We start from the raw sequence: 26,882 nt of genomic DNA, 5'->3' as shown, positions 1-26,882 counted from the left end.
GATGAGCAACTTGGGTGAGATAACAAGCTGTCAACTTTGACCTTTGCTGGCTATTTTACTGATAACTTTTTCCACCGACTTACAAATGATGTGATTCTTTTTTTATTAGAAACTAGACTCAAAAATCTTTCCAATGACTACTAATTTGTAATTTTTGGACATCTGAGTTGGTACAGTTTATTCTTTCAAGTTAGCTTTTCATATATTTTTGCCAACTCTCACCTTTGCTTGTTCTTTTGCTCATAACTTTCTCCACCGAACTCCAAATGAGTTGATTCTTGTTTTGTTGGAATCTATACTCAAAGACCTTTCAAATTATGCCTTAGAAATCAAGTTTACACCTTTTTTGACACTGTAATCGATTACAAGGATACTGTAAACGATTACCATAGTGTTTTTTCTGCAGATTGGGTCTGTACTTGTCCAACTTGGTCCCTTCAGTAAGAATGACTTCTTTCCCACTTCTTGGGGTCACCTCCCATCACCTACCACCCTCTACCACCAGTCAAACACCAACACCAAGTAAATACAAGTGGACTTGTGCTTTAAATTAACAGTTTTTGCCAATGATCACCCAGGACACTACAACTGACTACTTCAGTTCAACTTTCTGTACAAAACAGTTATTTCTCTCGTGTAATCGTTTACGAGGCCACTGTAAACGATTACGACAATGTTTTTTCTGCAGATTAGCTCTGCACTTGTCCAACTTGGTCCCCTCAGTAAGAATGACTTCTTCCCCACTTCTTGGGGTCATCAAACATAACCTCCCAACCAGTAATGACCCTTAAATTCACTTGTATGGTTTTTTGGTCAACAAATCCCTTGCAGACAAAGTAAAAATGATAGAGCGAGAGAGCGAGACAACGACAGCGAAGATGGAAGCTTCGAAGACGAACGCACACAGAACAAAGTGAAGCGCCACGAAACGCGATCTTCGACCTTCCAAGAGAACGCACCTTCGTTTCCAATGGAACAGAGAAAGAGCTATTTTCGGAATTTCAGTAAAAATAAGGGTTACGGACTTCCGTTTCGTAGGTTTTAAAAAAAATTTATTTTTAAAACAAACCAATCAAAGAACGACACGTGGCGTTGTCAAAACAGTGTTAAATATGCGTTGTTGGAATATCGCGGTCCTAAAAAGTAATTGTCGTTCAGTAAATGTTGAGATGATACGTATAATAAATGATGCGATAATTTTGTTTTCTTTGTACTTTTTCAGTTCTGATATTGTGAGAAAAAAATATATATACTCACATTAATCATAAAATTAATAAAGATGATTTAATGGTATTTTGTTTTAAAAGAATTGTTAAATCATTTTTTTTCTTTTATATCTAAAACATATATTCAAAGGTTTATAACAACTAATTCAATTAAGAGTTTAAAATAAAGTAAAACTATGCTTTAAGAGAATAAAAAAATAAGAATTAAAACCTCAACTAAAACACACTTCTTAATTTCACTTATTATTTTTAAAAACTATTTTCTAAAATTATTGTATTCTACTCGGTGATGAATTTCTTATCTAAAATTTATTAGAATGATAATCAAGGATGAGAGTGGAATTAAAAGAGAAATTCATCTAAAATTTATTAGAATGATAATCAAGGATGAGAGTGAAATTAAAACAAGAATGCGATCATATAATATTGTTCAATTAGATAATGGACATTTAATTGGCACTCTATCTAGTTTTCTACAGACTATAGCTACCATCTTCTGTATACAAAAGTATCTTAAGCGTACCCATTATGCCATGTAAACAAACAGATATTTTGAAACCTTCAATTAATAACTAACTTTACCTTTGGTCTCGATAACCAATCAGAAAATTCAACCAATTGGCCAGGCAGAACTGCTAAAATTAAGCTAGAAAAATTCAAGTAATGCCTTTTTTATGGATCATCTAGAAAAGTCTGACGAGACAATCCTTAAAACTGAATGGGATGTACAATTATAAATTCTACTGCCACCATATGCTCGTGCTAGTGAAACGAATTTTATTCCCAATGGTTATTCGGAAGTAACATAGAAGACAAGCAGGATAAAAAAACGTTGCATTTATGAACATAACTATAGCACAATACATATATATAACTACCGCCACTTCGTATCGTTCTGAATTTCTCTCTCTTTCTCTCTCTCTCTCTCTCTCTCGTGCTTACAGCTCCAGCTCCTAATACAATAATGGCATACGAGCTACAAATGCAGTCATAATTTATCATCAAGAATGGTGGACAACAGAAGCCCTTGCACAAATTCAAACCTCCGAGCGTTCTCTACTTTATCTTCTTCTGACAGCTGTAACTGTTTAGGTTTTCTGTAACAACATAACATTGTCAGACTATAAGTGTTGGAATAGTTGTGAATAACAAAATGAATGAAAAGGTTTCGAAGCAGGGTGACACGATGCTAAAATGATCATAACAGTTCAAGTTATTCCACTAATCACAACTATTGAATGCAGATCGAATTACTCATTATATCTCGATAAATCTAACTTCAAATACGTATTCAAAATGTGACATATAGGTTCCAATTCATGAATACCTGAATGCAGATCGAATTTTATCAGTCAGTTTTTAAAAAGAAAACGGTAACAAATTTAACCACATATCGAGCATAAGACGCACCCAATACTATAACTATTACACAAACAACCTAAATGTTTCCCATTAATTTTTCAAGAATAGAAGGACATAATAAGATAGCGGTATCAACCTTCCTACCTTTCCAAGAAATGATCTTTTGAGTTTTCTTTTACAAGAGCACCTTGGATGGAAGCAGGAAGTGTTGCACTCAAAGACTCATCAGCAACAAGTGGGCTGAACATAAAAGATGATAACAGAGGATCAGGGTCAGAATTGGAGGAAGCTATGAATGAAGAACCTCCAAGAAGTGACTGCAAGGCTCCATCTCGTAACTCTCTCCTCAACATAGAAAGTGTAGAGCAAGAGCCTCCTTTCCTAACCCTCCTTTTACGCTGCACGTAAACTTTGGTTATGGAAAATCATTTGGCCAAATGAATAGTACTTGAAATCAGAAAGCTACCAAGGCAATGCAGATAGGAAATACGATTTGGGTTCACCTTCCCCATAAGAACGAGAATGGATAGGGACTAGGTAAAGTACTATTGTATTCATACCCTTTTCTCTGCCCGTATTTAAAAAAAAAATTGCATTTGTCACTATGGTGTGTGGATAAACAACTTTAACCTTCATGCCTGTGCCATTTGAATACCTATATATTCATTCTCATTCCCATTACTGCACACTTCCCTTGTATATAAATCAATAAAAGAAATATTAATTATAAAAATTAATTCTTGAATGAAAGGATATAGTTGATTCCTTCTGTTATTTGTTATAGCACTCAAAACATAGAATGCTATTGTTAACATGCATTTCTGTTGGTTTCTCCAAAAGCACGAAATAAATTGAATGCGTGAATATGTTTATATTATTTAATAGGTTTTGCTAACTTACACTTACTTGTTCTTTTAGAAAGAGTAAGGTTGCAAGTTATAACTGCAAATTTTTTAACATACACCCAATGTGAAACTTGGTAAATTACTCTTTCTAAGTATATAAGTGGGTGAGTTTGCAAATGGGAGAATCAGGCTTGCTAACTTATATCCACTTATCTTTTAAAATGACTTAGTAAGTATAACTAAAAAATTTTAAAACACATCCAAGGTGTATTTGCTAACTTACTCCTTCTAAAACACAAAATGGGTTTAAGTTAGCAAAACCATATAAAAATAAAATAGGTATAGGATAAGTACTATAGTATACTACACGTCCTCGTCCACAACAAAATTTACAAGTAAATACCTATCGTAGACTCGTCTAGATATCCTACACTCATCCCAATTAGCGGCTATTTATTCTACTCGTTTGTGGCTAATTTTACAAATATTCAAAGTCGGCGCATACTTTGTCATCCCAACACAAAGACTCTTGTTCTACATACATAGTTAACTAAATAGGACAGATTCAACACATGATATATTATTTAACAATGTTGAAATCATAGGAATAACTACACCAAACAATTTGCCACATTTGATAAAGTCTAATACATCAGATAAAACATGCGTAGTCGAGTACCACTGTTCTTCATTTCAAACAACATAAACTAATGCTTGCTTAATAGAAACATACTCAAATTGGCTCATAGAAATTTATCACACATTCACTACTCCGCAAGTAGCTGCTGACTTGACCATTCATAATGACGGGAAGACACATGAAAACTCTTCACATGACATTTTACAGGTTTAATTTTTTGTTTTCTCTTTTCCTTTATTAAAAGGAAATATGCATGGATATTGAAATTTTATCCATCAACAAATTTTGGTATAGTTTAAATGTTTATGGAAGGAAAAAATTCGAAAATAAAATGAATCAAGCTTCCTTCCTAAGTTAAAATCAATTTATGGATGACAACCATTTCAAAAGTTATAATATCCTACATTTCAAAAAGCTAAAGTCTGTAAGTTAATTTTAACTTTTCACAAAAAAATCATTCATTTCACTTCATATTTCCTCTATTAAACACGTGCACGACTTTTCAAACTTCACGAGCATCAAACAACTGAACCGTCAACTTAAAATTATCAAATCACTGAAGCAAAGACGAATAGAAACACCAAAATCAAGAAACATAAGAACCAAATTGCAAAAAGGATATCCTCAAGAAGCTCCCATGTTGCGTGGTAATATGTCCAATGATATCCATTCCTACCTTTTTGCCACAAACAGGACACACCTGAAGACGCAAGCACCAAGCAACAATTAAGAAACACGACTTAGCGCGCGAAACAAGCAATCAGCTAATAAAAGATATAATGCGAGCCAGAACATAACAGAACCAATATTGCTGTTGAGTTAGCAAGCAGACCCACCCACAAACTCACTCGCTCATCCTCATTGAAGAACTTGAAGGAATTGAGAGTGGTAATAAAAATACATAATTTATTTATCTTTTTTACTATGATCACTAATTTACATCATGTTTAACTACTCCTTTCAACTTTATACCCGTAAACATTACATATTATATAGTTACAACACTGAAAACATCTTATTTTAATCTCTACAAATATACATTTTTAATGACTTAAGTTCCTATAACTACATCTAAAAGTGATTAAAGAAGTATATGTAGAGCATGAATGGAACACGAATTTTTTTTCTTTTAATTAGAAGGATTAAAATAAGTTTAAACCTTGATATTAAGTTAAGAGGTTGTGTCGGTAATTGGTAAGTGGAAAGAAGAAAGGGGAAACGGACCCCGTTTTTGGCTTGTATAGGATGGTGCTCGTCAATGTGGCAACAGAGAGAAACGACGTCGTAATCCTCGGCGCAGTAAGGGCAGAGGTACTCCGCTCTTAAATCATCGTTCCCTTCACTCTCCTCCATGTACAGATCTGCAACAACAATTGCAGTTCGCTATATCATAATATTTTCTATCCAATAATAAACGTTTTTTCAAATTCAAACAACAGAATCAAGAGAGTGGAGATAGTGCGAGACCAGATCGAGAATGATGGCGGCGTGAAGAGGTGGAGATGCGCGTGGAAGCCCACGAATTTGAGGAGTCCATGAAACCCTAAGATCAAAAACAGCGAGGAATGTACGTCGGAGAGAGAGATATATAGAGAGAGAGAGAGAGTTTATTGTGGCACCGGCAAGAGGAGAGAGTAAGCTTATGTGTTTTGGATTTATTTATATAATAATAATTGTATAAATCATTGTCTATATCAAAATATGTAATAAAAACTACATTAGCTATGCAATTTTTTTTTAAATTAAAATCAATAATTTTAAATGTAATTATTTTAGTAAAAATGACTGTAAAACTATCCTATTCAAAAAATAAACTTCTTCTTAATTAATGTATGTAAAAATTAAACGAAGTATATATATATATATTTTGAGTAATGATTATTATAATAGCATGTGGCTCTCGTAGCTCAGTTGGTTAGAGCACCCGTTTAGTAAGCGGGAGGTCTTGAGTTCGACTCTCAACGAGAGCATGTCAGCTTGTACTCGGTTTTTTTTTTCATTTTAATAATGTTTTGCTTATTCTGGGTTTCTTTTTCATTTAAATAAGACTTCTTTAATCATTTTTCTTTTCCTGTAAAAGGATAATGGGAATATCGATGTTTGATCGAAAGATTTCTTTTTGGGAATATGAAGTTGGAAAACTTGTTCATCGTGTTTGGTTTTGCTTTTTAAAATAACATTCAATCAATGCTTTTCTGGAATTTTTAAAAGTTTCCATAAAAAAAAAAACGTTTTCATGAGAGATGTTAATTTTATTTTGACCAGACTCTTATTAAGTCATTTAATGTTGTAACGAATTAAAGTTTTAAATTAAAATCAATAACTTCTATTGATTTCTAAAAATGGGATATAAAAGTTTTTAACAATATTTGTCACCATCCAAACCGAACTTAATTATTCTTAGGAGTAGTAATTCACAATTTCCATAAACTCTGGAAATTATGATTTCCAAGAACTAACAAAATTTGGATACCATATTGTTCCTTAAGAAATGTTTATATATTTCATGAGATGTGATTCTCTAGTTAAAAATAATTGGAGAATATGCAATATAACATGTTTTTTCATAAAATAAAAGTTTGTTTATTTTATTTAATTTAATTAAACTATTCAATTGCTCTTGGATAATAGAATAGGTGGTTTATTAAAATAAGTTCAACATGTAGAAAAACTTAAAACAATTAAGAGTGAATAGGGTTTGGAATTGAGATGTCTAATCACAAGAGCTCATTAAAATAGATTTGTATTAAGTTTTTCGTTTTCATTTCATTTTACACTTGTTCAAAGTTCTAACTCTTAAGATAATGAATAAAATAATGTGTTCCATCAAAGTATTAAAAGAAAAATATCTTACGTATAAATACTAATAAGAATTGTAGTTAAAGAAACGATCTTCAAGTCTTAGTATGATATATTTTAAGTGATTATGGGTGGGCTATGAACACCCGAAGTAAGTGTTAATAATAACATGATGTAATTCTGATTGTTGTTATTCTATTTTATTATATTATTGATTTATTATGTAACTGTTTTATGTCATGTAAGAGCAAATCCTTAGATTCGTATATATTTATATTGGAGGATTTTATGATTCAGATATATCTAACAATTAAATTGGTTCGATGGAGTATTATTTATTTTTGGAGTAGAACATCATATAATTGTAAGTTGATGTTGCTATAAAAATGATTTTTTAATTTGATTGATGCAACGACAAATCAGAATTTATAATAATCGATATTTATCAATGTAAATTGTGATGATATAACTCCAAAATCTCTAAAATCTATTAATTTTTAAGCACACTTAAGATAAGTGCAAAATGGTCAGCCTACAAGCAAAATTCGGTAAAATTGTTTTCATGAAATTAGTATTAGTTAACCAAAAACGTTGGTTTAATACGAAAAGGAGTTAGAGAACTTAGGTTACAATCAAATTGCTGACAAAACTTTAAATTGTCAATATTAAAGTGTAAATGCACGTTTCTCTCCATTTTTTATAATAAATAATTAATCTGAATCATATCCTTCAAACATTTCACTTATTATTTATCCAAAGTGAAGTTTCAAACAAATAAAGATAACTCATTGATGTGATTAAAATAATTTATCCATCAAATACAAAAACTTACAAGGAAATTCGACTAGATTTGCATTGCAGAACGAATTTCAACTGAATCAGATCAAATTGTAGTATATACATATTTCTATTGATTTGGATAAATCTTTTATCCAGAATCAACTAAAATCACACCACAAACTTCCCAACAAATAAATATGTATGCATTTAATTTCTCAAAAAAAAAGTATGGCACATAACAAAAATACACTGTTTCAGGTATTATTTTATAACAAAATAAAATGGGACACACAAACCAAGTGCAAATAGACAGTGACAAACTTAATTATGTTGCTGAGACAATTCTTTGGTTCAAATACGAAATACTCATTGAAAAATACTTAATTTTATTTGTCTTATCTGACCATCAGCAATTCTTGTCACTGCTACTTCTGTCACCATATCAATGTCGTCATTGTCTCCACCAAGATTATTGGATTTGATTGGAAACCCAGGAACCATAATCCTTAGTAGAAACAGCTTCCACAACAATAGGCATAAAAGCATGATTAGTTCCACAAATTTCACTGCACTGACCATAATAAACTCCTTCTCGTTGTATAAAAGTAGAGATCTGATTCAAACGACCAGGTACTGCATCACATTTCACACCTAAGGAAGGTACAGCCCAGCTATGAAGTACATCAGCTGATGTTATCAGAACACGCAGATGAGTTTTGGCTGGTACCACCACTCTATTGTCAACTTCTAATAAACGCAGTTGACCCAATTCTAGATCATCTTCTGGAACCATATAACTGTCAAAAGCAAGTGACTGCTCATCCGAATTGTTATAGTCTGAATACTCATAACTCCAATACCATTGATGCCCAATAGCTTTGATAGTAATGGCAGGATCAACTACAACATCGTCCATTGAGTATAACAAAGTGAATGACGGTATGGCGATAAACATGAGGATGATACTGGGCAATATGGTCCAGAGAATCTCAATGGTGGTTCCATGAACAATCCTTTGTGGGATTGGACTAATTTTAGACCTGAAACACCATAAAGCACGAGACAAGACCCACAACACAAAAACCGCAATTTGAACAAGGAAGAAAAAGATATCGTGATGTAAGTCCATTATTCCTTGCATTATAGGTGTTGCCGCATCTTGAAATCCTAATTGCCACGGTTCTGGTGCATCACAAAATGCTATCGCAGGGAAGCCTCCACACATCCATCTATTCATAATAAAGACAACACTTGGAATATATGATTACTGAAAATGATCAATCGTGTTCTCTATAAGAAATTCAAGATTAATCATTACAAGTTATGATAATCGGTTTATCTCAATAAAAACTTTAGTTTTTTCCTAACTCTTACCACGTTATATTTTAATATTTCTTCATCGTTACAACATATGCACTCTTGTTCTAGTCTATCTTAAGTTATACAGTCTGAGACAATTAAAGAATCAAATTTAAACGCGATGCGGAGACTTAGAAAAAGCCACTAAGACATCTTTCTTTTATCCCATACCTTGGACACATGTAAGGTATTCACTCTCTAGAAACGAATACTATCCTACAATACTGACATTAGGAAGCGACAAATCCAATGTGTAATTTCAAGAACAGGAAGATAACATAAATGTGTATATTTCCCTAAATGCTAGAGTATTGAGATTGAATATTTCAGGAAAAAAATTCATAACTAAAGTGTATTTGCTGTACTTTTTTTATCTCTATGTATGAAAAACATCCTAGGTTTATAAAAGTTTAGCTTAACCAAATACCCACCTTATATCACGTCTTCTTGCACTTTGTTATGACACAATTTGAAAGTCAATCCCATTTTAAACCTCTCATTGTCACTCTTTTCAGTGGCAAAAAGGATGTTGCAAACTACAATAGTCTATTAAAATTGTATGTAACATATATATTAACATTTAAATGGTAATGAAAGAACACAAACCTTAAAGCCCTTGGTATCTTCTCCATCCCAGTAGTCATTTTACGGATGACAGGATTTGCAGCAATCTGTTCAGGTTTCACAGGGGTTTTGAAGCAACTACTGAAATTAATCATACTTGAATTTCTGTTGACAGTTGATAAAAAGGATGAAAAGGCAAAGCCTTCACTCCCTATATTTGGCATCTTAAATTTAGTAATTGCAGTCGTACTCTCAGTTCCAGGCGTCATAGAAGGGGAAGAATACGACCTCTTGCTAAAATGCTCATATTCTTTACCACTGGATAAAATCAACTTGCGCTGAAAATCATTCGACTGCAGGAATCTTGTCATGCCAAAGTTTCCTTTGCAACATTTTCCCACAAATGTGGACCTAACATGAGATAGCAGGCCCATGCTAGAGCTTCAAGAGTTTTCCCTCACTTCGGTTCCACTGTAATAGAAATAATAAAATTTTGGTTAGTTCCAAGACATTATTGAATAACTTCAAATAAAGATATACATAATCATGGCAAACAGATCACTGAAAAAAAATTTAAGACTAAACCAATTACAATCCAAAACCATATTTCTTGTTTATGTAGTTTAACTTATATATTCTCGTAGTAATTTAAAAGCTCTCACATAGTCATTGTATTATACAGCAGAACCAGAGGCATAAAGTTCATATGTGATGTATATTTTATGATTGGCAGAGCATATCAAGTTGGTTGGGGCACAGTCTGTCGTGTGGCAAGCATATGTTATAACTTAGTGAAGAATATCGTATACAACACTTAGCAGCAGATTAGAGAAGAATATCGTATACAAAAAAAAACGTACACTATAAGTCAGGTTTTCACCAATTCACAGGAAGAATTGATGAAGATAGATTTTAGAGGGAGGGTTCTACAGGTAAGAGGGATGCTGGTTGGAGGTGCTTTGGTTAATGCTCATAAAGTTACTGGTTAGATCGAAAGTACATGCTTCTCAGAGCTTTTGGTTTGCGCATAAAAAATGCAGCAAAATTTTGAGTTGATTTCTTCATTGTATTTCTGTGGGTATGGAATTAAGATGTAGGGGTGTGTGACACTTAAATATTTTCTACTTTTGTATGTGTTTGAACTATGGTAAATCCTGTACCAAATTATTCCTATTATAATGGCAAAATGTCCAAGAAAAACTCACATCAACTGTTTCATATTCAAGCACAAATAAAAATAATAGATCATTAACAACCACTAAAACTTACAGGAAAAAAATAAGAAAACTCTACACTAAACATACATACATACATATATAAACACAAACTTAATGATACAGGATATAATAGTTTAGTACTTTGATCCTATTGTCTTCCCTTTATTTTTTTATAGGCAAAGTTGATGTCATGAATAAAAACTAGTAGTACAAACTCGACATACAAGATATGTATCAAATGCATAAACCAGAATTACAAAAACACTTTCTATAGACATTACAAACTCGCAACAACTCTGAGTTGTGAACAACAGATTCCATGTTCCATAACATCCACATTCCACATTCTATGCTAGCTAAGCTTCCCTGATCAATCAAACCAAGCAACAACCATAATAAAAACAGCACCAACATATTATTTCAACACTTGTTCATTCACCTCCATAGCAATACTCCATGTAAAATTAACATCATACAATCCACAATATCTAATTGGATTCTGCATCCAATTTTTTCTAATCCATTTCTATGAACTCAGTGTGTCAATTCAACAAATTCGCGTACTTCACTTAGATCACTAAAAAAAATAGAAACCGTGTGCCTCCAAAATATCTTATAACTGCATACCAAACAGAGGGCTTTCAAAATTGTTTATCAACCCCGTCCATTGGCAAAAGCTCTACTTAACCTCTACATGTAAAAGATAAAGATCACACCAACATTCTATTCTAAACCATAAAAAAATTACATTTCCTGGTGTGTTTCCTTGTGCATGTTCTGTAACCTACTTGTATACAAGAAACAAAACAAAATTATAGCTATTAAAAAAAACAGAGAAGAAACAAAACAACTTATACCTAATAAACAAAAATGGACTAGTAAACTCATATCTAATAAATAGAAGACACGAAATAGCTTAGATCTAACAAATGGAAGAAAGAAGTAACTTAGATCCAACAAACGAAAGAAGAATAAACTGAAAAACTTATACCTAAAGAGATCGAGAAGAACGCAGAGATTAGAATTGAATCAAAATTACAAATAACAAATTTATAACATATTTGCAAAAACCTAATACATCGGATCTATAGACATACAATATCAGTGTTGCTCCCAAACGATGCGGCGTGGCTCCTTCTGTAGCTCTTGTTTAAAATTTATACCTATGACTTTGTCAATGAAAACCCTAAACGTTAAATTACTATCTACTCCCAGTTTATTCGATGATTATAATAATATTTTTAAATAAAAAATATAAACTTATTTAGTTAAACTGTATGATTTAATGATTTAATAAAATTAAATAGTATATGTGTTTATAAATTATTATGTTGTAACACAAAAATTATTAATTTATTCTTATACTTTTACATTTAATATTTGATTTTTTAAAACAAAATTATTTATTCATTTTTATTTTATAATTATTATTGATAGTTAAAAATAATATTTTTAAATAAAAAATATTTTTAGAAATACTTTTTCATTCTTTTAATTAGTTTTTTAATAAAAATACTTATATGGTAAAATATCAATCTAAATCCATTTTCGCGTTTGATAAAAAAAATATACCAACTTTCACTAGTTTAATCAAATCAATAATATATAAATAACATTTCTATTTAAATCCCACTACATGAGAATATTTGGAGGAGAATAAAATTTTGTAATCCATCACACATGAGAGCTGTCGTGGCACACTAATAAACAACACAATAAATTGAGAATATATATATATATATATATATATATATATATATATATATATATATATATATATATATATAATAACTCGTGATCTCTCACGAATAACTCTTGAACTCTCTGGAAGGGCATGTGCTTCACATGAATTCAATATACTTTATCTTATACAAAGACATTTTAATGTATACCTTAAAAAAGTATGACCAATATATTCAATTGATAAATTCAATATATTTTAATTTACCTTTGTTTTTCATGTATTATAGTGAAGACATGTACGTAAACTAATTAATATTATCTTAATTTTTGTGCATGATAGTTAAATAAAAAGAAAAAAGTTTTTCAAAAATATTATATTAAAAAAAATGGAGGGAGTAACTAAGTTTGTTTATGTAGTTTAGTGTGGCTTTTGTTGTACGAAGCTTCAACATTTTTTTTTCTTTTTTGTTTTAAAATGTTTATAATTTCTATTTTTGTGAAATGAATTTAAGATTGTCTCTTGTGTAATTTTATGATTTTTTAGAAATAATAGGAAGTAGTTAAAACAAGTAATTATAATTTTTATTAATAATAAATACTATTTTAATACTTATTAATTTTAATTTATAAAATGATATCTAATTTAGTCAATAATTTCTTGTATTTATCATGTTTAAGTTATATCACCAAATATAAATATAAAACTATTCTCTCGTATGAAAATTTGAAGAAAATTATTTTAAAATATTTTTAATTTCTCTTATTTATCTATGTCAAGAGTATATATTTATATGAATTATAAAATGAATAACTCATTTTCTAATTCCAAGTTTCAAGATCTCTTTAATATCTTAACATTGTTATTTTGTTTAAATTTTTAAATTTATTTATTATTTATTTTATATTATATTATTGTTTTTATAATGTCATCAACTCTTGCTATAACAAAATAATGAGTGTTAATGAAAATTCTTTGATTTATTCTATTAGTTTTGGTTCATTGAATGCAATAAAATATTTTTTATGGCAGTGATTGTGGTTGAGGTCCTACGTGAATATGACTTTGAATGAAGTTATAAAAATAACTTTTCTCACCAAAACTTGAAAAAAAAAATGAAAAGATGTAAAGAATATAGTAATTGTAGTCATGATCATATATGGATGATACTCACATTCATTTTGGTCAATTTTTTCTATCAATCAAAATTGAAAATTATTTACCCTATTAGTGATGGAGGATATTTAGAATGAAATGTGATGATGATATCTTAAATTATTTTTGATAAATTTATATCATATTTTTAATGAGTATAACATGCTTATTTGACTTGAAGTTGAATATTCAATAGTAATTAAATAATTGCTATTTGAATTCACATCAAGCCGAATAAATAAATATTTTGGATTGAGTTTTGGATTATATATGTTTCAAGTGTCTTCAAGAAAATTATTATTATGAATAGAGATAATTAGAAACTAATAAAAATAAAGGATATGAATTATTATAATATTTAGTTTGAAAAAAAAATATCGAGGTTACAATTAAAAAAATGAGAAAGTGACTAATGAGTTACACGACTAGGATTACTTGATAAAATCAAATTATTTGAATTTTTATGACTCAAAATTCCATAAAATTTTAAAAGAAAAAAATTATTTTTTTTTCAAAATTTATATATTCAAATTTTACATTAATTCTCATATTGTAACATTTAGTACCAATTAGTAAGTAATTATCACTAGTACAACTACTAGTTCTCATTATATACATAATTATTTTTCAAATTAGAATATCAACAATCTACCACAATCTTATGGTTTTTTGTCTTCACATGTCAATCACTTAATTAAAATCATAATAAAAATTAAAAAAGAAACCCAAAATTATATTGATCTCTCAATCTCTTCTTGATCCATGTATAAAAGAGTGTAAATTAAAAGTTTAAAAGATAATTCACTCATACAACTTGGTTAAGCAATTAATTGATGTATTTAACAACACGAAAAAGGAAACTAAGTCAGATATGTCAGCTATTGATACTTAGAATAATTAATATTTCATGTTAGGAAGAAAAGTGGATACCTAAAATTATAAAAATATACATGTCTCAACTAAAAATGTTATGAATAAAATAAGATAGAATCTAAGTAAAGTCAACGTTAACTATATATTTGTATTTAAAGTAATTATAAATGTTATAAAAGATGTTAATAATCAACAACCAAGGTCGATTAAACATTTTGAACAAAAAAAATATTAATCAAAATAGATAAACACAATTAAAGCAAAAATAGATTCATTTACTAAGTCAAAAGCTTTTTTAGATATAATAATTTGAAATATAAATCGGGGCAAAATAGTAATACCCAATGCTACTGTGCTATCAATTTTCATTAATGTAAAAGGGTTGAGATACCTATTAGTAGCATACTCTTATTTCTTTGCTGACAACATAAATTGTGGTCTTTACTTTATTGTTAATAATTATCATTAATTAATTAATCAATTAAGATTGATAATGAGGACTTGAACAACGTAATTTGTGAAAAAATGACGCCAAAAAGATAAAAAGATGAAAGCGAAACCTACACAACTACAAACGTCATGTTTGAAGACAGAAATACAAGAAAAAAACGATTCTTTATACACATGCACAAAATGTACAAGCATTTAAAGCAAATCTAAATTCTCATGCTCATACAATGGTGCAAGAAGCACCGAAACATTTGTTCTTGTAAACAGAGGGAGGCAACATGTGTACCACTGGAGTGGCGGAAAATATAAAAAATGCACATTACATGCATCTGAAATTTAAAAAAAAATTGCATCTATGTACCCCCCAAAAAAATGCATTTACTTTGTACAACATTACTACTTCCACCCACTTTACAAGTACCCTAATGCATCTCCACTCATATTGTCAGTGGCCATTATTGAGCAATCAGATGGATCATGTCCATATTGAGCACACAATGGTGCAGAAAACTGTCTTCGCTTCCTTGTGAGATCGACTCCATCTCTGGCCCTTCTTTCCTTGAGCTTTCCTGTAGTGATAGAATCATGGGGATTTGTGATTGTAAAGTTGTGAATCATTCCATTAGTATCTTCTACCTCTGGGAGGATTAATGAATCTGATGGATAACCAAATGCAATGTCATTCACCCCATGTGGAGACCTAGGAAGAGTTTTGATGCGTGATAGCACCATGGAAATTTGCTCGCAAGCAACATCCAGACGTTCATCAGTTTCAATGGATTCCACTATAAATGTTGAAACCATGGATTCCAAAAGTTGCATCCTTTCAGGCTGATCCCTACTAGTGGTACCCCGGAATTGGTTAACAGAAGATGAACCAGTGCCTCGCCATCGACCTGGTAAATATTGATCAGGGACGTGGAAACAGTTATTAGTTGACATGACACGTAGCACATGTCTACATAAGATGCCTGAAAACTCAAACAGATGACAGCTGCAGCTTATGTGCTCTTGACAAGGAACCCAAAATACTTTGCATCCTCCATCTGTCTGAGAGTGGTGTCTGACCTGGAAACAACCTTCATCAACCAGGAAGGATGCATATTGTGGCGCCATAACTAGCTCTTCCTGAAGTTTACTCAAGGCATAGGGAGTAAGTACAGTGGCAGCATGGGATTCAATAGGTGAACCAGTTTTGAGGCACGCTTTTTGAAGTTTCCTTTGCATCTTTTGCTTCGCTCCGGCTCGGTCATTAAAATCAACAATATCAGCCACCTGCAGAAAGTAATATTTAAAAAAATGGCATAGCATATCAAGAAATACAACTAAAGAAAACAAATTATACATCACAGACTTGCTCCACAAAGCGTTCTAGTTGACATTGGGCACTCAAGAAACGTTGGATGAAAGCATTTATGGACTCAGACTGAGATGTAATGGTCAATCCTGCAAAGAAGTAGCGCCTCAAGAATGGTAAAGCCCAAAATGTCCTCAATGAATATAGGCTAATGATATGTTTATTTGTGTGGAGTCCATACTTGTCAACCATTTGCCGCCAGCCTTCTTCAAAATCTTCCACCAGTTCCAAATTGTAGAGCCGGTGGAACTCAGCTTTCCACTCATCGTATTGTGATCCAAGAAGTAAAGAAAACCAATCAGAGAACTTGGAAAGTATATGCCATATACAAAAAGCATGTTTGGTTTCAGGCAATTCAACTGCAATAGCTTCTTTCAGCCAAGTGTTGTGATCCGTCAATATTGTTTGAGGAGCCTTTCCTTTCATGAACCCCAAGAAAGCCTGTGTGGCGATGATTAGGTTAAAAACACAAACTCCCGAAACAAATCTCATAAACATCATGTAAAGGAAATTTACAGCATAAAAATTTCAACAAAACTATCAGCAATATTATACTACCAAGAAAAAAAAAATTATTCCTTTCAAAGAATCAAACATTGAAAAGAAAAAACTATGCAATATTTTGCTGCATTGACATTAAGGGCTTTGTTTATAGGAGCTAATAGGGCACATGCTAAGGTTCTTACCGTGAAAATAAAAGCAGCACTTGATTCTTTATTCTTCAAGTAATTAGGGTAATTCAATGACAATAATTAATGCTGTGCTTAATTCTTAACTTGTGCCACATGTTAACCAAACAATACTATTTATTAGATACTCATACTAACTTATATTTATACAGTTAATTTGCTCACATTTTATTTTGCAAAAGCTAACATATTGTAGGTTTTGGCACAGTAACTTAAACCTACACTGGAGAGCAGGCAATTGGGAAATGGCAAACAAGATTATCAAGTTAGAGTATCACAAGGTTCTTGCCTTGAGAGCCCATGAGAAAGATTGTATGTTTTCATCCCGTAGAAGTGTGCAACTAAAGAAACAAGGCATGCCATTATTGTCCACACCAAGCCAACATCCCAACAGCATGTCATAAGCATCTACTCGGTAGGTGGTATCGAAAACTACAGCATCGCCAAATGCCTCATATGATTGAATGGATGAACTGTAGGACCATGCAATATGTTCAAGCCTGTTATTACTATCTATTTTGAATTCATATTTGAAGTTATGGTTTTCATCCTTTAACCTCTTGCACATAGCAATCAAATCAATGGCATCATTATCTCTGTCCACAATTCTGAAAGACTGCAGCAAGTTTCTTACATCTATCTCTGTAAAAGGAAGACAACCAAGTTTGACCCCTTTCTCCAGCTCCATCAGTCTTAACATCTGCCTTACTGACATTCCAGCTTTAGCAAACATGCATATTCGACTCTTGTCATCAGGAGATATCGGACAATAGGCTGGAAGAAGGCGCACCTCATTGGATTTTAATAGCTCATGATTATGTGTGTTCCTAAAACCAGTAACACGCCATTCAGGGACATCAAAATCTGCCCTTTTCACAATACGCATGTATGCTTGGCAACCACAGCGAGATGATTTGCGGTTCCTTTGCACCTTTCCGTCATGAGAAGGTTTAATCTGGGGATAACCACCACGATGGCAAGTGAAATCCCTCCTTGTAACTCCCCTTCCAACCCCATCTTTCCCTCGAGTTCGGTGTCGTCTAATTGAAAAGCCGCACTGCTTAGCAAAACTGCAATAAAATTCATAAGCTGCTTCTTGAGATACAAATCTTTGACCAATAAAAGGAACAAGGTTGACAGAAGTTTGTCTTGACAAAATTGTTTCCTCTGCTGTTTCCTCAATGGTGTCAATGTCTTCCTGAGACAAATCCGTACCATTTTCAGATGATTCCAGCACCAAATTGGTTCCTTCCGACATTTTTATCAGTACTACTATCAGACCAATTGGATTGCAGATGTTTAAACCTACAAAACAAGCAGTTTAAGATATCAGCATGGTATACAGTAACTAATTTGATATGCCCGCAAATATAAGAAATAAGCTTACTAAAAACACTCAGATACAGGAAGGTTTAGATGCTATATCCTTTCATATGCTAGCGCTGAGATTAACAATTGATACGAAGAGGATAACCAAATGGAAAATTGTAGCACCAGATATGGATAAATAACAATAGAAGGGACCAGAGGGAAGGGAGTCCCTGAATATGACAAGTATCAGAACTTTTAAACAGCACACCCTTTACATATTTCAAGTTCGGGTGCATTCTATTCGGTAAAAGTGAGTGTTAATCGCTGTGTCAAAACCAATCAGAGTTCATACCAACAAACTAAACTTATCTGCTACTAGTTGTCAGTATAACAACTATTACTCTCACTCTCTACTAACACTTCTGAGCACACAATTATCACTCTCTAATATCCAATAATCTCATGTTGGTCTCCCCAAAAAACAGCCATATACCACAATTCAAAATTCTCAAAAACAACGGAATCATACTTAACACTCGTAGATCCAAACCCATTTATCCAATATGTCAAACAATCTCAACCCCATTCCAAACACTGAAAAACTCCCAAAAACAAAAAATAGAAATCCACAAAAGGAAAACATCGAGTAAATAAATTCAGACCAGTAATCGGTCACAGGTGATATAACAAATTTAAAAAGGGTTCAGTTTTTGAAATTGAAAATTGAACACGACACAAAAGTGGCCATAAAACATACCAGGTAGAATCGTTAGGTGTAAGAATTTGGTCAACGATCAATAACAAACTAGAAATATTTAAGAACAGAAGAAAAAGAATGTGTGACATTTTTTCAGGTGTCATACTTGGGTATGTTCCATGACATGAGGATGTGTGAGGATACTCATGAGGAGTTGTCACACTAAAAGACATGTATGAACAACTTGCAGATGACAACTTTACCTAAGAAAAGCAACTAGACGGTTATGTCTCATTTTAACAGGAAACTTGTTACGTACCTGAGTACGTAAACTAGCCAAATACAACCTTGCACACTCTCTCACACGTAATAGAACAATAAACACACGTAATAGAACAATGAACGAATAACAATGGATGAATGAATCTCTTTTATTGATGGTAATATCTGAATAAACAAGGGTAAACAATAATTGGGAGCATAACCTCCTTCAATTACTTTGAGAGCATAACCTCCCTCACAAGACAATAATGTCTGTCACAAAACTCAATAATCATAAGCATACCTTTAACCCTAGACTCTAACTTTATTTATATTAATTATTTCCAGCCCATCTCTTATTAAATATTCCTCTATCTGCATTTAATATAAATATCCCTATATTTAATATAAATATCTCTATATTTAATATAAATATCTCTCCGTATATTATCCTAGCATATATCCTTAATTATAAATATCTTATATTGAATATTTTCCTAAATATATATTTATTTACTCTAATTATCTTATACTATATTTATTTACTCTAATTAACTTATACTATATTTATTTACTCTAATTAACTTATACTAAATATTCTCTCTGCTTATATACTTTCTAACCCTTATTATTAGCCCTACCTTAGATCGTAACATTACACCCCGCTGCAAAACAACCTTGTCCTCAAGGTTGGAAACGGGGAGCTGGATCTCATGGCTCCTCATCAATTCATGTCTGGAGGTTCGGGTGGTGGTAAAACCTTCTCTAATGTCTTCCATTCTTCGTCCAGCATTCTGGTTACCACTTCTCCTGAACCATAAGCCCTGAGGGAATGGTTTTCAATGTCTTTCAGTACTTCACGTCGCTCTCTTCCTTCCGCCAGTGTACCAAACACTGCAAGCCTCCTGTTCTTTTTGTCGGCCCATCTCTTCACAGACTCCATTGTTCTCTCCAGGGTATTGATTCTTCCATTTGCCCTTCCTTCCAAAGTCTTCATTCTTCCTTCCAATACTAGACCGTTTGGTTCAGGTAGTTTTCTCATGCTCGGTTCTGGCCGTCTCCTCCCGTTCGGCTCGGTAAGTCCTCTCTCTATAGGTTCCGTCCGTTCTTTCACGTTCGGATCCAGCAGTCTGCTATCGTTCGGTTCTGGCAGTTCGCTCACGTTCGGATCCGTTAGTCCACTATCGTTCGGTTCCAGCAGTCCCTTCCCATTTGGAGCTTGGACTTCATGGCGTATTCCACTCAACTCTGCCTTCAACCTCCTTAGGGAGAACTCCATGTTCTTTAGTCTTTGCTCCAAGCTCTCCAGTCTCCCTTCAATTGCATTCATTCTTCCCTCCATGATGTCTTTCACTCGTCTCTATTAGGATCCGGCAGTTTCCTCCCTTGACGATCCGGCAGGTCGGACCAATTGTTACGTACCTGAGTACGTAAACTAACCAAATACAACCTTTCACTCTCTCTCACACGGAATAGAACAATAAACGAATAATATTGGATGAATGAATCTCTTTTATTGATGGTAATATCTGAATAAACAAGGATAAACAATAATTGGGAGCATAACCTCCTTCAATTATTTCTAATAATTGGGAGCATAACCTCCATCAACTATTCTGGAGCATAACCTCCTTTACAAAACTCAATAATCAAAAGCCTACCTTTAACCCTAGACTCTAACTTTATTTATATTAATTATTTCCAGCCCATCTCTTATTAAATATTCCTCTATCTGCATTTAATATAAATATCCCTATATTTAATATAAATATCTCTATATTTAATATAAATATCTCTCCGTATATTATCCTAGCATATATCCTTAATTATAAATATCTTATATTGAATATTTTCCTAAATATATATTTATTTACTCTAATTATCTTATACTATATTTATTTACTCTAATTAACTTATACTATATTTATTTACTCTAATTAACTTATACTAAATATTCTCTCTGCTTATATACTTTCTAACCCTTATTATTAGCCCTACCTTAGATCGTAACAAAACTAAATTAAACATTTCTGATAGTTCCCCAAATTTCGCTGCACTGACCATAATAAACCCCTTCTCGTTGTATAAAAGTTGAGATTTGATTCAAACGACAAGGTACTGCATTACATGTCACAATTAAGGAAGGTACAGACCAGCGATGAAGTGCATCAGCTGATGCTATAAGAATGCGCATGAGTTTTGGCTGGTACTACCACTCTATTGTCAAATTCTAATAAACGTAGTTGACCCAATTCTAGATCATCTTCTGGAATCATTTAACAATCAAAAGCAAGTGATTGCTCATCCGAATTGTTATAGACTGAATACTCATAACTCCAATGCCATTGATGCCCAATGGCTTTGATAGTAATGGCTGGATCACAACAACATCGTCCATTGAGGATAACATAGTGAATGATGGTATAACGATGAACAGGAGAATTATACTAGGAAATATTGTCCAGAGATTCTCAATGCTGGTTCCATGAACAATCCTTCGTAGGATAGGACTAATTTTAGACCTGAAACGCCATTAAACACGAGCCAAGACCCATAATACCAACACCAAAATATAAATAAGGAAGAAAAAGACATCGTGATGCAAGTCCATTATTCCTTGCATTATAGGTGTTGCCGCATCTTGAAATCCTAGTTGCCATGGTTCTGGTACATCACAATAAGCTATTGAAAGGAAGCCTCCACACATCCATCTATACATAATAAAAACAGCAACACTTGGAATATATGATTACTGGAAATGATCATTCCATTTTCCTATAAAAATCCAAGTATTAATCATTATAAGTTATGATATTCAGCTAATATCTCAATAACTAACTATAGTTTCTTCCTAACTCTTACCACATTTTATCTTGATATTTCTTCATCATTCCAAGATAGGCATTATTGTTATAGTCTATCTTAGGTTATATAGTCTGACACAATTTAAGAATTGAACTTCAAGATGAGGTGGAGACTAAGAAAAAGCCACTAACACATCTTTCTTTTCATCCATACCTTAGACACTTCTAAGGTATTCACTCTCTAGAAACGAATACTGTTGTACAATACTCATACTAGGAAGAGACCAATCCAATCCGAGACTTCAAGAATAGTAAGGTAACATAGTTGTGTATATTTCCCTAAATACTAGAGTTTCAAGTTATTATCTTGAAATATTATCTCTATGTATAAAAGAACATCCTAGGTTTATAAAAATTTAGCTTAACCAAATCCTCATCTTATATCTCGTCTTCTTGCACTTTGTGATGACAAACAATTTGAGAGTCATCTCAATTCTAATCTCTCATTGTCTCTCTTTTCAATGGCAAAGTGGATGTTGCAAATCACACTAGTCTATTATAATCATATTTAACATAGATATTAACATTTAAATGGTAATGAAAGAACACAAACCTTAGAATCCTTGTCATCTTCTCCATCACAGTAGTCATTTTATGGATGAAAGGATTAGGAATAATCTGTTCGGGGTTCACAGGGGTTTTGAAGCAACTAATGAAATGAATCATTCTTGAATTTCCGTTGACAGTTGATTAAAAAGATGAACAGACAAATCCTTCACTCCCTATATTTGGTATCTTAATTCTAGTACTTGTAATAGTACTCTCAGTTCCAGGAGTCACGAGGGGAAGAATATGATCTCTTGCTAAAATGTTCATAGTATGATCTTTACCACTGGATAGAATAAACTTGCGTTGAAAATAATTCGAATGCAAGACTTGATATGCCAAAGTTTCCTTTGCAACATTTTCCAACAACTGTGGACCTAACATTAGATCTAACAGGCCCATGCTCCAACTCGAGGAATTTTTGCGCTTACTTTGGTTTCAAAAAATAGAATTAATAAAATTTTGGTAAATTCCGAGACATTATTAAACAACTTCAAATAAAGACGCACATAATACATGTCAATGAGATCACAAACAAAAAATTTTAAGACTGAACCGATTACAACCCAAAACCACGTTTTTTGGTTTTATAGTTTAATTAGTATATTCTTGTAAGAATTTAAAAGCTCTAGCATAGTTATTGTATTATACAGCAGAACAAGAGGCATAAAGTTCGTATCTAATGTATATAAAATTAGTCGAATATGTCAAGTGGGTAAGGGGCACAGTTTGTTGTATGGCGAGCATATGTTATAACTTAGGGAAGAATACCGTATGCAATATTTTTAGCACCAGAGTAGAGAAGCTATGAAGCTTCATTAGGCGGTAGACGAAATACAAAAGCTCATACACTATATGTCAAGTTCACACCAAGTAACAAGAATTGATGAAGATTGATAGGTTTTGGAGGGAGCGCTGCATGGGTTAGCAAGATGCTGGATGGAGGTGCTTTGGTTAATGCTCATATAGTTCCTTGCTAGATTGAAAATATAGGCTTCTCAAAGATTCTGGTAGCAATTCCTCTGGTTTATGCAGCAAAATTTTGAGTTGATATTCTTTCTAGTTTAACTGTGAGTATCAAATTATGATGTAAGAGGGTGTGTGGGAGATTTAATATTTTCTACCTTTTGTATAATTTTGAACTATGGTTACTTCGTGTAACATTAATTCTATGATTTTGTTGTGAAAAAAAAAGAAAAAATTATCGTATTATAATAATGGCAAAATGCCCAAAAGAACACACATAAACTCTTTCATATTCAAGCACGAATAGGAACAGAAGACCCAAACCACTAATACTTACAGGAAAATATGAAAAAACTCTACACTAAATGGACTTCATTAAACATGCATACATAAATACAAGGTACATGATCTAATGCTTGGTACTTTAATAATCCTATTGTGTTTCCTCTATTTTTTTTCACGGGCAAAGTTGACATTGTTATCAGTAAAAACTAGTGGTACAAACTCGACATACGGGATATGGATCAAATGCATAAAGCAGAATTACATAAACAGTTTCTATATATATTACATCAAATCCCATATAAAATAAAACAGGCTATATTACCTCAAATCACATATAAAATAAAACAGGCATGACGTATGCAAAATTGAACGTGTAGAAAACTGTAACTTCCAAAAATGTACTAATGATAACAAAAAACCTCATGATTCAAAAACACTAGTTGTCGACTACAGATTCCATGTTCCATAACATCCACATTCTATACTTGCAAAGCTTCCGTGACCATTGGTCAATCAAACCAAGCAAGAACCATAACATTATAAAAACAATCACAACATATTATTTAAACATTTGTTCATTCACCTCCATAGCAACAATCTATGTAAAATAAATATCTTATAATTCACAATATCTATTTGGATTCTGCATCCAATTTCTTATACTCCATTTCTAATATCTCAGTGTGCTAACTCTACAAATTAGAGTACTTCTTCACTTAGATCACTAAATATAATACATTGTGTCCCTCAAAAGTATCATATAACTGCATACCAAACAGAGGGTTTCATAATTATCATTCCTCTCCATGTAAAAGATAAAGATCCCACCGACACTCCATCTAAACCATATAAAACTTAAATTTTGATTTGCTTGTGTATGTTCTGTATACTGCTTGTATACAAGAAACAAAACAACTTACACCTAATAAACAAAAAAAGACTTGTATAACTTAGATCTAATAAACGTAAGAAACTAAATAACTTAGATCTAATAAACTTAAGAAACTAAATAACTTAGATCTAATAAACGGCTGTATACCAAATAACATTCAAAGAAAGAGATCGGGAAGAACGCAGTAGTTTGAATATAGAATTGAATCAAAATAACAGTTAACAAATAACAGATTTATATTAAATAAGATTAAATGATCTAGGGAAACTTAATACATAGAATCGATAGTCTTACATCATCAGTGTTGCTCCGAAGGATGCTGCGCGCTCCTGTAGCTTTTCTTTAGAATATATACCTATGTTGTCAATGAAAACCCTAAATGTTAAATTACTATCTACTCCTTAAAAGTTAAATTACTATCTACTTCCAATTACTATCTCTCCAATTAACAAAACATAAATATCTTTTTTTTATTTAAAAGTTTCTTATTATATTTTATATTTACAGCATTCATCTGTTATAATATGTTCTAAAACAACTTAAAGAATCAACAAATAATTTACTTAATTAAGTTTCAATTTTTTTTTGATAGATTTCAATATTTTTAATATTTAATTTTTTTCTATAAAATATTTAATAAAATTTTATATTTTTCAGTTGAGTATTTGATAATTAATTTTTCTCTTAACTAAATGACATAATTGTTTTATTTTCTTGTCATTTTTACTAAAAGAATACGAGGTTCGGTAACTAATATAAAAATATTAGTAAAATGATAAGTGATTTTGAAAACGTGTTAGATAACAAAATTTTGTATAATTTCCATAATTTTCATGTCATCGGTATTAATGAAAACTTTCTTCTTATTCAATATATATTTTCAACAAAAACAATAAAAAGTATAAATCATTTTAAATTAATTTCAATATCAAATTATATTAATCATAAAAATTCATAAGACAGATAACCAAAATATGAGTGGAATAACAATTATCTCACTTTAGAAGTCATCCTGAATTATAACAACTTATTCATATTTCACAATTACCTTACCTGCTCTTCCACCTTATAATCACAATATTTTCATATTTGGTGATCTTCTTGATTGTTTTTTAATGCAAGTAAAGATTAATTAGTTAGCATTATCTTATATAATTTTTGCACGTGCATATTTTATTTATATATTATTATTTATCGTACTTACTTTTATTTAAATTTTCAATTTACACTTAATTTTCATAATCCAAGGATGAATTTTCTTGGTATAGGAACTAAGATGGACCAAGTTTTGAAGTTGAGTCTAAGATTGAGAGCACAGAACTACTCAAAGCATTCCTGACACCAAAAATATCAAACAAAACATCATCAAAATTGTTGTTTATTTATATGTAAGAAAAAAGAAATAGTAGATGAAGAAAGAGAGTGAAAGAAATAGTAGATGAAGAAAGAGAGTGAATAATGGCAGACGATAGGTGATGTTTGGTGAGTACTGCATGAATTCTGGTGTGATGCCACCAACCAGACGTACCTTTGTATTTTAGCACAGTCCAGCACAATAAAACAATAACAATAAATATGTGTATATTATTATTATTAATTATGTATTTTATTTTATTTTTAATTCATTAAAAACCACACCAAAACAAATCTCAGTCTTGGTTCAGTCTATTATCAACTTCCCATCTAAAAGACTTAGTAGATTTGAAAGAGGAGACTGAAAACTCCGTACATCAGCTAGTGAAGATGGACTATTAGAACAGTATTGCACATATTCCACAATAATATATGTGTCTGTTTTTATATGTGTAAGATAGAAATTATACATATTTACTATTATAATTTTATACTTTTATGAATCACTTGAATTTTTACTTTTAAAAATTTTAATATATAAATTTAAAACTACACTTATTTTACCTTTTGTTAATTGACATCAAATTATCGACTATGTGATATAGGGAATAATATGGAAGATTTTTTAGCTTTAAGTTAAAATACATTTATAATTTATATTTAATTAAGCTTCAAATCTTCATAAATTTAAATACATTTTTAATTTAGTT

The 26,882-nt window shown here is 31.7% G+C and overlaps 3 protein-coding genes, 1 non-coding gene and 1 pseudogene across 8 annotated transcripts; 1 reads left to right on the top strand and 4 right to left on the bottom strand.

The window, feature by feature from the left end:
- Window positions 1-1,986: 1,986 nt before the first annotated feature.
- Window positions 1,987-5,720, bottom strand: LOC124836977 (protein DEHYDRATION-INDUCED 19 homolog 7-like). Of its 2 annotated transcripts, none has more exons than XM_088105759.1 (5): window positions 5,541-5,720; window positions 5,298-5,434; window positions 4,696-4,773; window positions 2,725-2,992; window positions 1,987-2,323 (listed from the first exon to the last, which is right to left on the bottom strand). In XM_088105759.1, exons 1-4 carry the CDS (start codon window positions 5,608-5,610, stop codon window positions 2,729-2,731), a joined length of 549 nt encoding a protein of 182 aa, XP_087961885.1. In that variant the 5' UTR covers window positions 5,611-5,720; the 3' UTR covers window positions 1,987-2,323; window positions 2,725-2,728. The 2 variants fall into 2 exon arrangements, with proteins under 2 accessions (XP_087961885.1, XP_047168211.2); XM_047312255.2 differs by having other exon boundaries at window positions 2,733-2,992; window positions 5,541-5,719.
- Window positions 5,721-5,969: 249 nt separating this feature from the next.
- On the top strand, window positions 5,970-6,043 carry TRNAT-AGU (transfer RNA threonine (anticodon AGU)). The gene has a single exon. It is a non-coding gene; the product is annotated as a tRNA-Thr (tRNA).
- A 1,790-nt stretch (window positions 6,044-7,833) lies between these two features.
- On the bottom strand, window positions 7,834-12,014 carry LOC124836963 (cytochrome c oxidase subunit 2, mitochondrial). 2 transcript variants are annotated; one of them, XM_047312237.2, is made up of 3 exons: window positions 11,890-12,014; window positions 9,618-10,046; window positions 7,834-8,881 (listed from the first exon to the last, which is right to left on the bottom strand). In XM_047312237.2, the coding sequence occupies exons 2-3, from the start codon at window positions 10,007-10,009 to the stop codon at window positions 8,122-8,124; spliced, it is 1,152 nt and encodes a 383-aa protein (XP_047168193.1). In that variant the 5' UTR covers window positions 10,010-10,046; window positions 11,890-12,014; the 3' UTR covers window positions 7,834-8,121. The 2 variants fall into 2 exon arrangements, with proteins under 2 accessions (XP_047168193.1, XP_047168202.1); XM_047312246.2 differs by having other exon boundaries at window positions 11,784-11,929.
- Window positions 12,015-15,097: 3,083 nt separating this feature from the next.
- On the bottom strand, window positions 15,098-25,205 carry LOC124836934 (protein FAR1-RELATED SEQUENCE 11-like). 3 transcript variants are annotated; one of them, XM_047312212.2, is made up of 4 exons: window positions 25,114-25,205; window positions 17,287-18,302; window positions 16,297-16,749; window positions 15,098-16,226 (listed from the first exon to the last, which is right to left on the bottom strand). In XM_047312212.2, the coding sequence occupies exons 2-4, from the start codon at window positions 18,253-18,255 to the stop codon at window positions 15,363-15,365; spliced, it is 2,286 nt and encodes a 761-aa protein (XP_047168168.1). In that variant the 5' UTR covers window positions 18,256-18,302; window positions 25,114-25,205; the 3' UTR covers window positions 15,098-15,362. The 3 variants fall into 3 exon arrangements, with proteins under 3 accessions (XP_047168168.1, XP_087961884.1, XP_047168162.1); XM_088105758.1 differs by having other exon boundaries at window positions 16,306-16,749; XM_047312206.2 differs by lacking the exon at window positions 25,114-25,205 and adding an exon at window positions 22,684-22,821.
- Window positions 21,287-23,078, bottom strand: LOC124836958 (cytochrome c oxidase subunit 2, mitochondrial-like; annotated as a pseudogene).
- Window positions 25,206-26,882: the final 1,677 nt, after the last annotated feature.

Source organism: Vigna umbellata, chromosome 2, assembly GCF_029865625.1.
Source record: "Vigna umbellata cultivar VRB3 chromosome 2, Vumbellata_1.0, whole genome shotgun sequence".
NCBI lineage: Eukaryota > Viridiplantae > Streptophyta > Magnoliopsida > Fabales > Fabaceae > Vigna > Vigna umbellata.
Note: the sequence above shows the minus strand (reverse complement) of the source record. Positions and strands in the feature narration are given on the sequence as shown.

Coding starts and splice junctions, on each gene's coding strand:
- LOC124836977 (XM_047312255.2), bottom strand. CDS start 5,610: ATGGACTCCTCAAATTCGTGGGCTTCCACGCGCATCTCCACCTCTTCA. Junction 4,774..5,297: donor CTATACAAGCCAAAAACGGG/GTCCGTTTCCCC, acceptor TTGCGTCTTCAG/GTGTGTCCTGTTTGTGGCAA. Junction 2,324..2,732: donor AAAGATCATTTCTTGGAAAG/GTAGGAAGGTTG, acceptor ATGTTGTTACAG/AAAACCTAAACAGTTACAGC.
- LOC124836963 (XM_047312237.2), bottom strand. CDS start 10,009: ATGGGCCTGCTATCTCATGTTAGGTCCACATTTGTGGGAAAATGTTGC. Junction 8,882..9,617: donor AAGATACCAAGGGCTTTAAG/GTTTGTGTTCTT, acceptor TATTATGAATAG/ATGGATGTGTGGAGGCTTCC.
- LOC124836934 (XM_047312212.2), bottom strand. CDS start 18,255: ATGTCGGAAGGAACCAATTTGGTGCTGGAATCATCTGAAAATGGTACG. Junction 16,750..17,286: donor CTTTCTCATGGGCTCTCAAG/GCAAGAACCTTG, acceptor ATCGCCACACAG/GCTTTCTTGGGGTTCATGAA. Junction 16,227..16,296: donor TTGTGGAGCAAGTCTGTGAT/GTATAATTTGTT, acceptor TACTTTCTGCAG/GTGGCTGATATTGTTGATTT.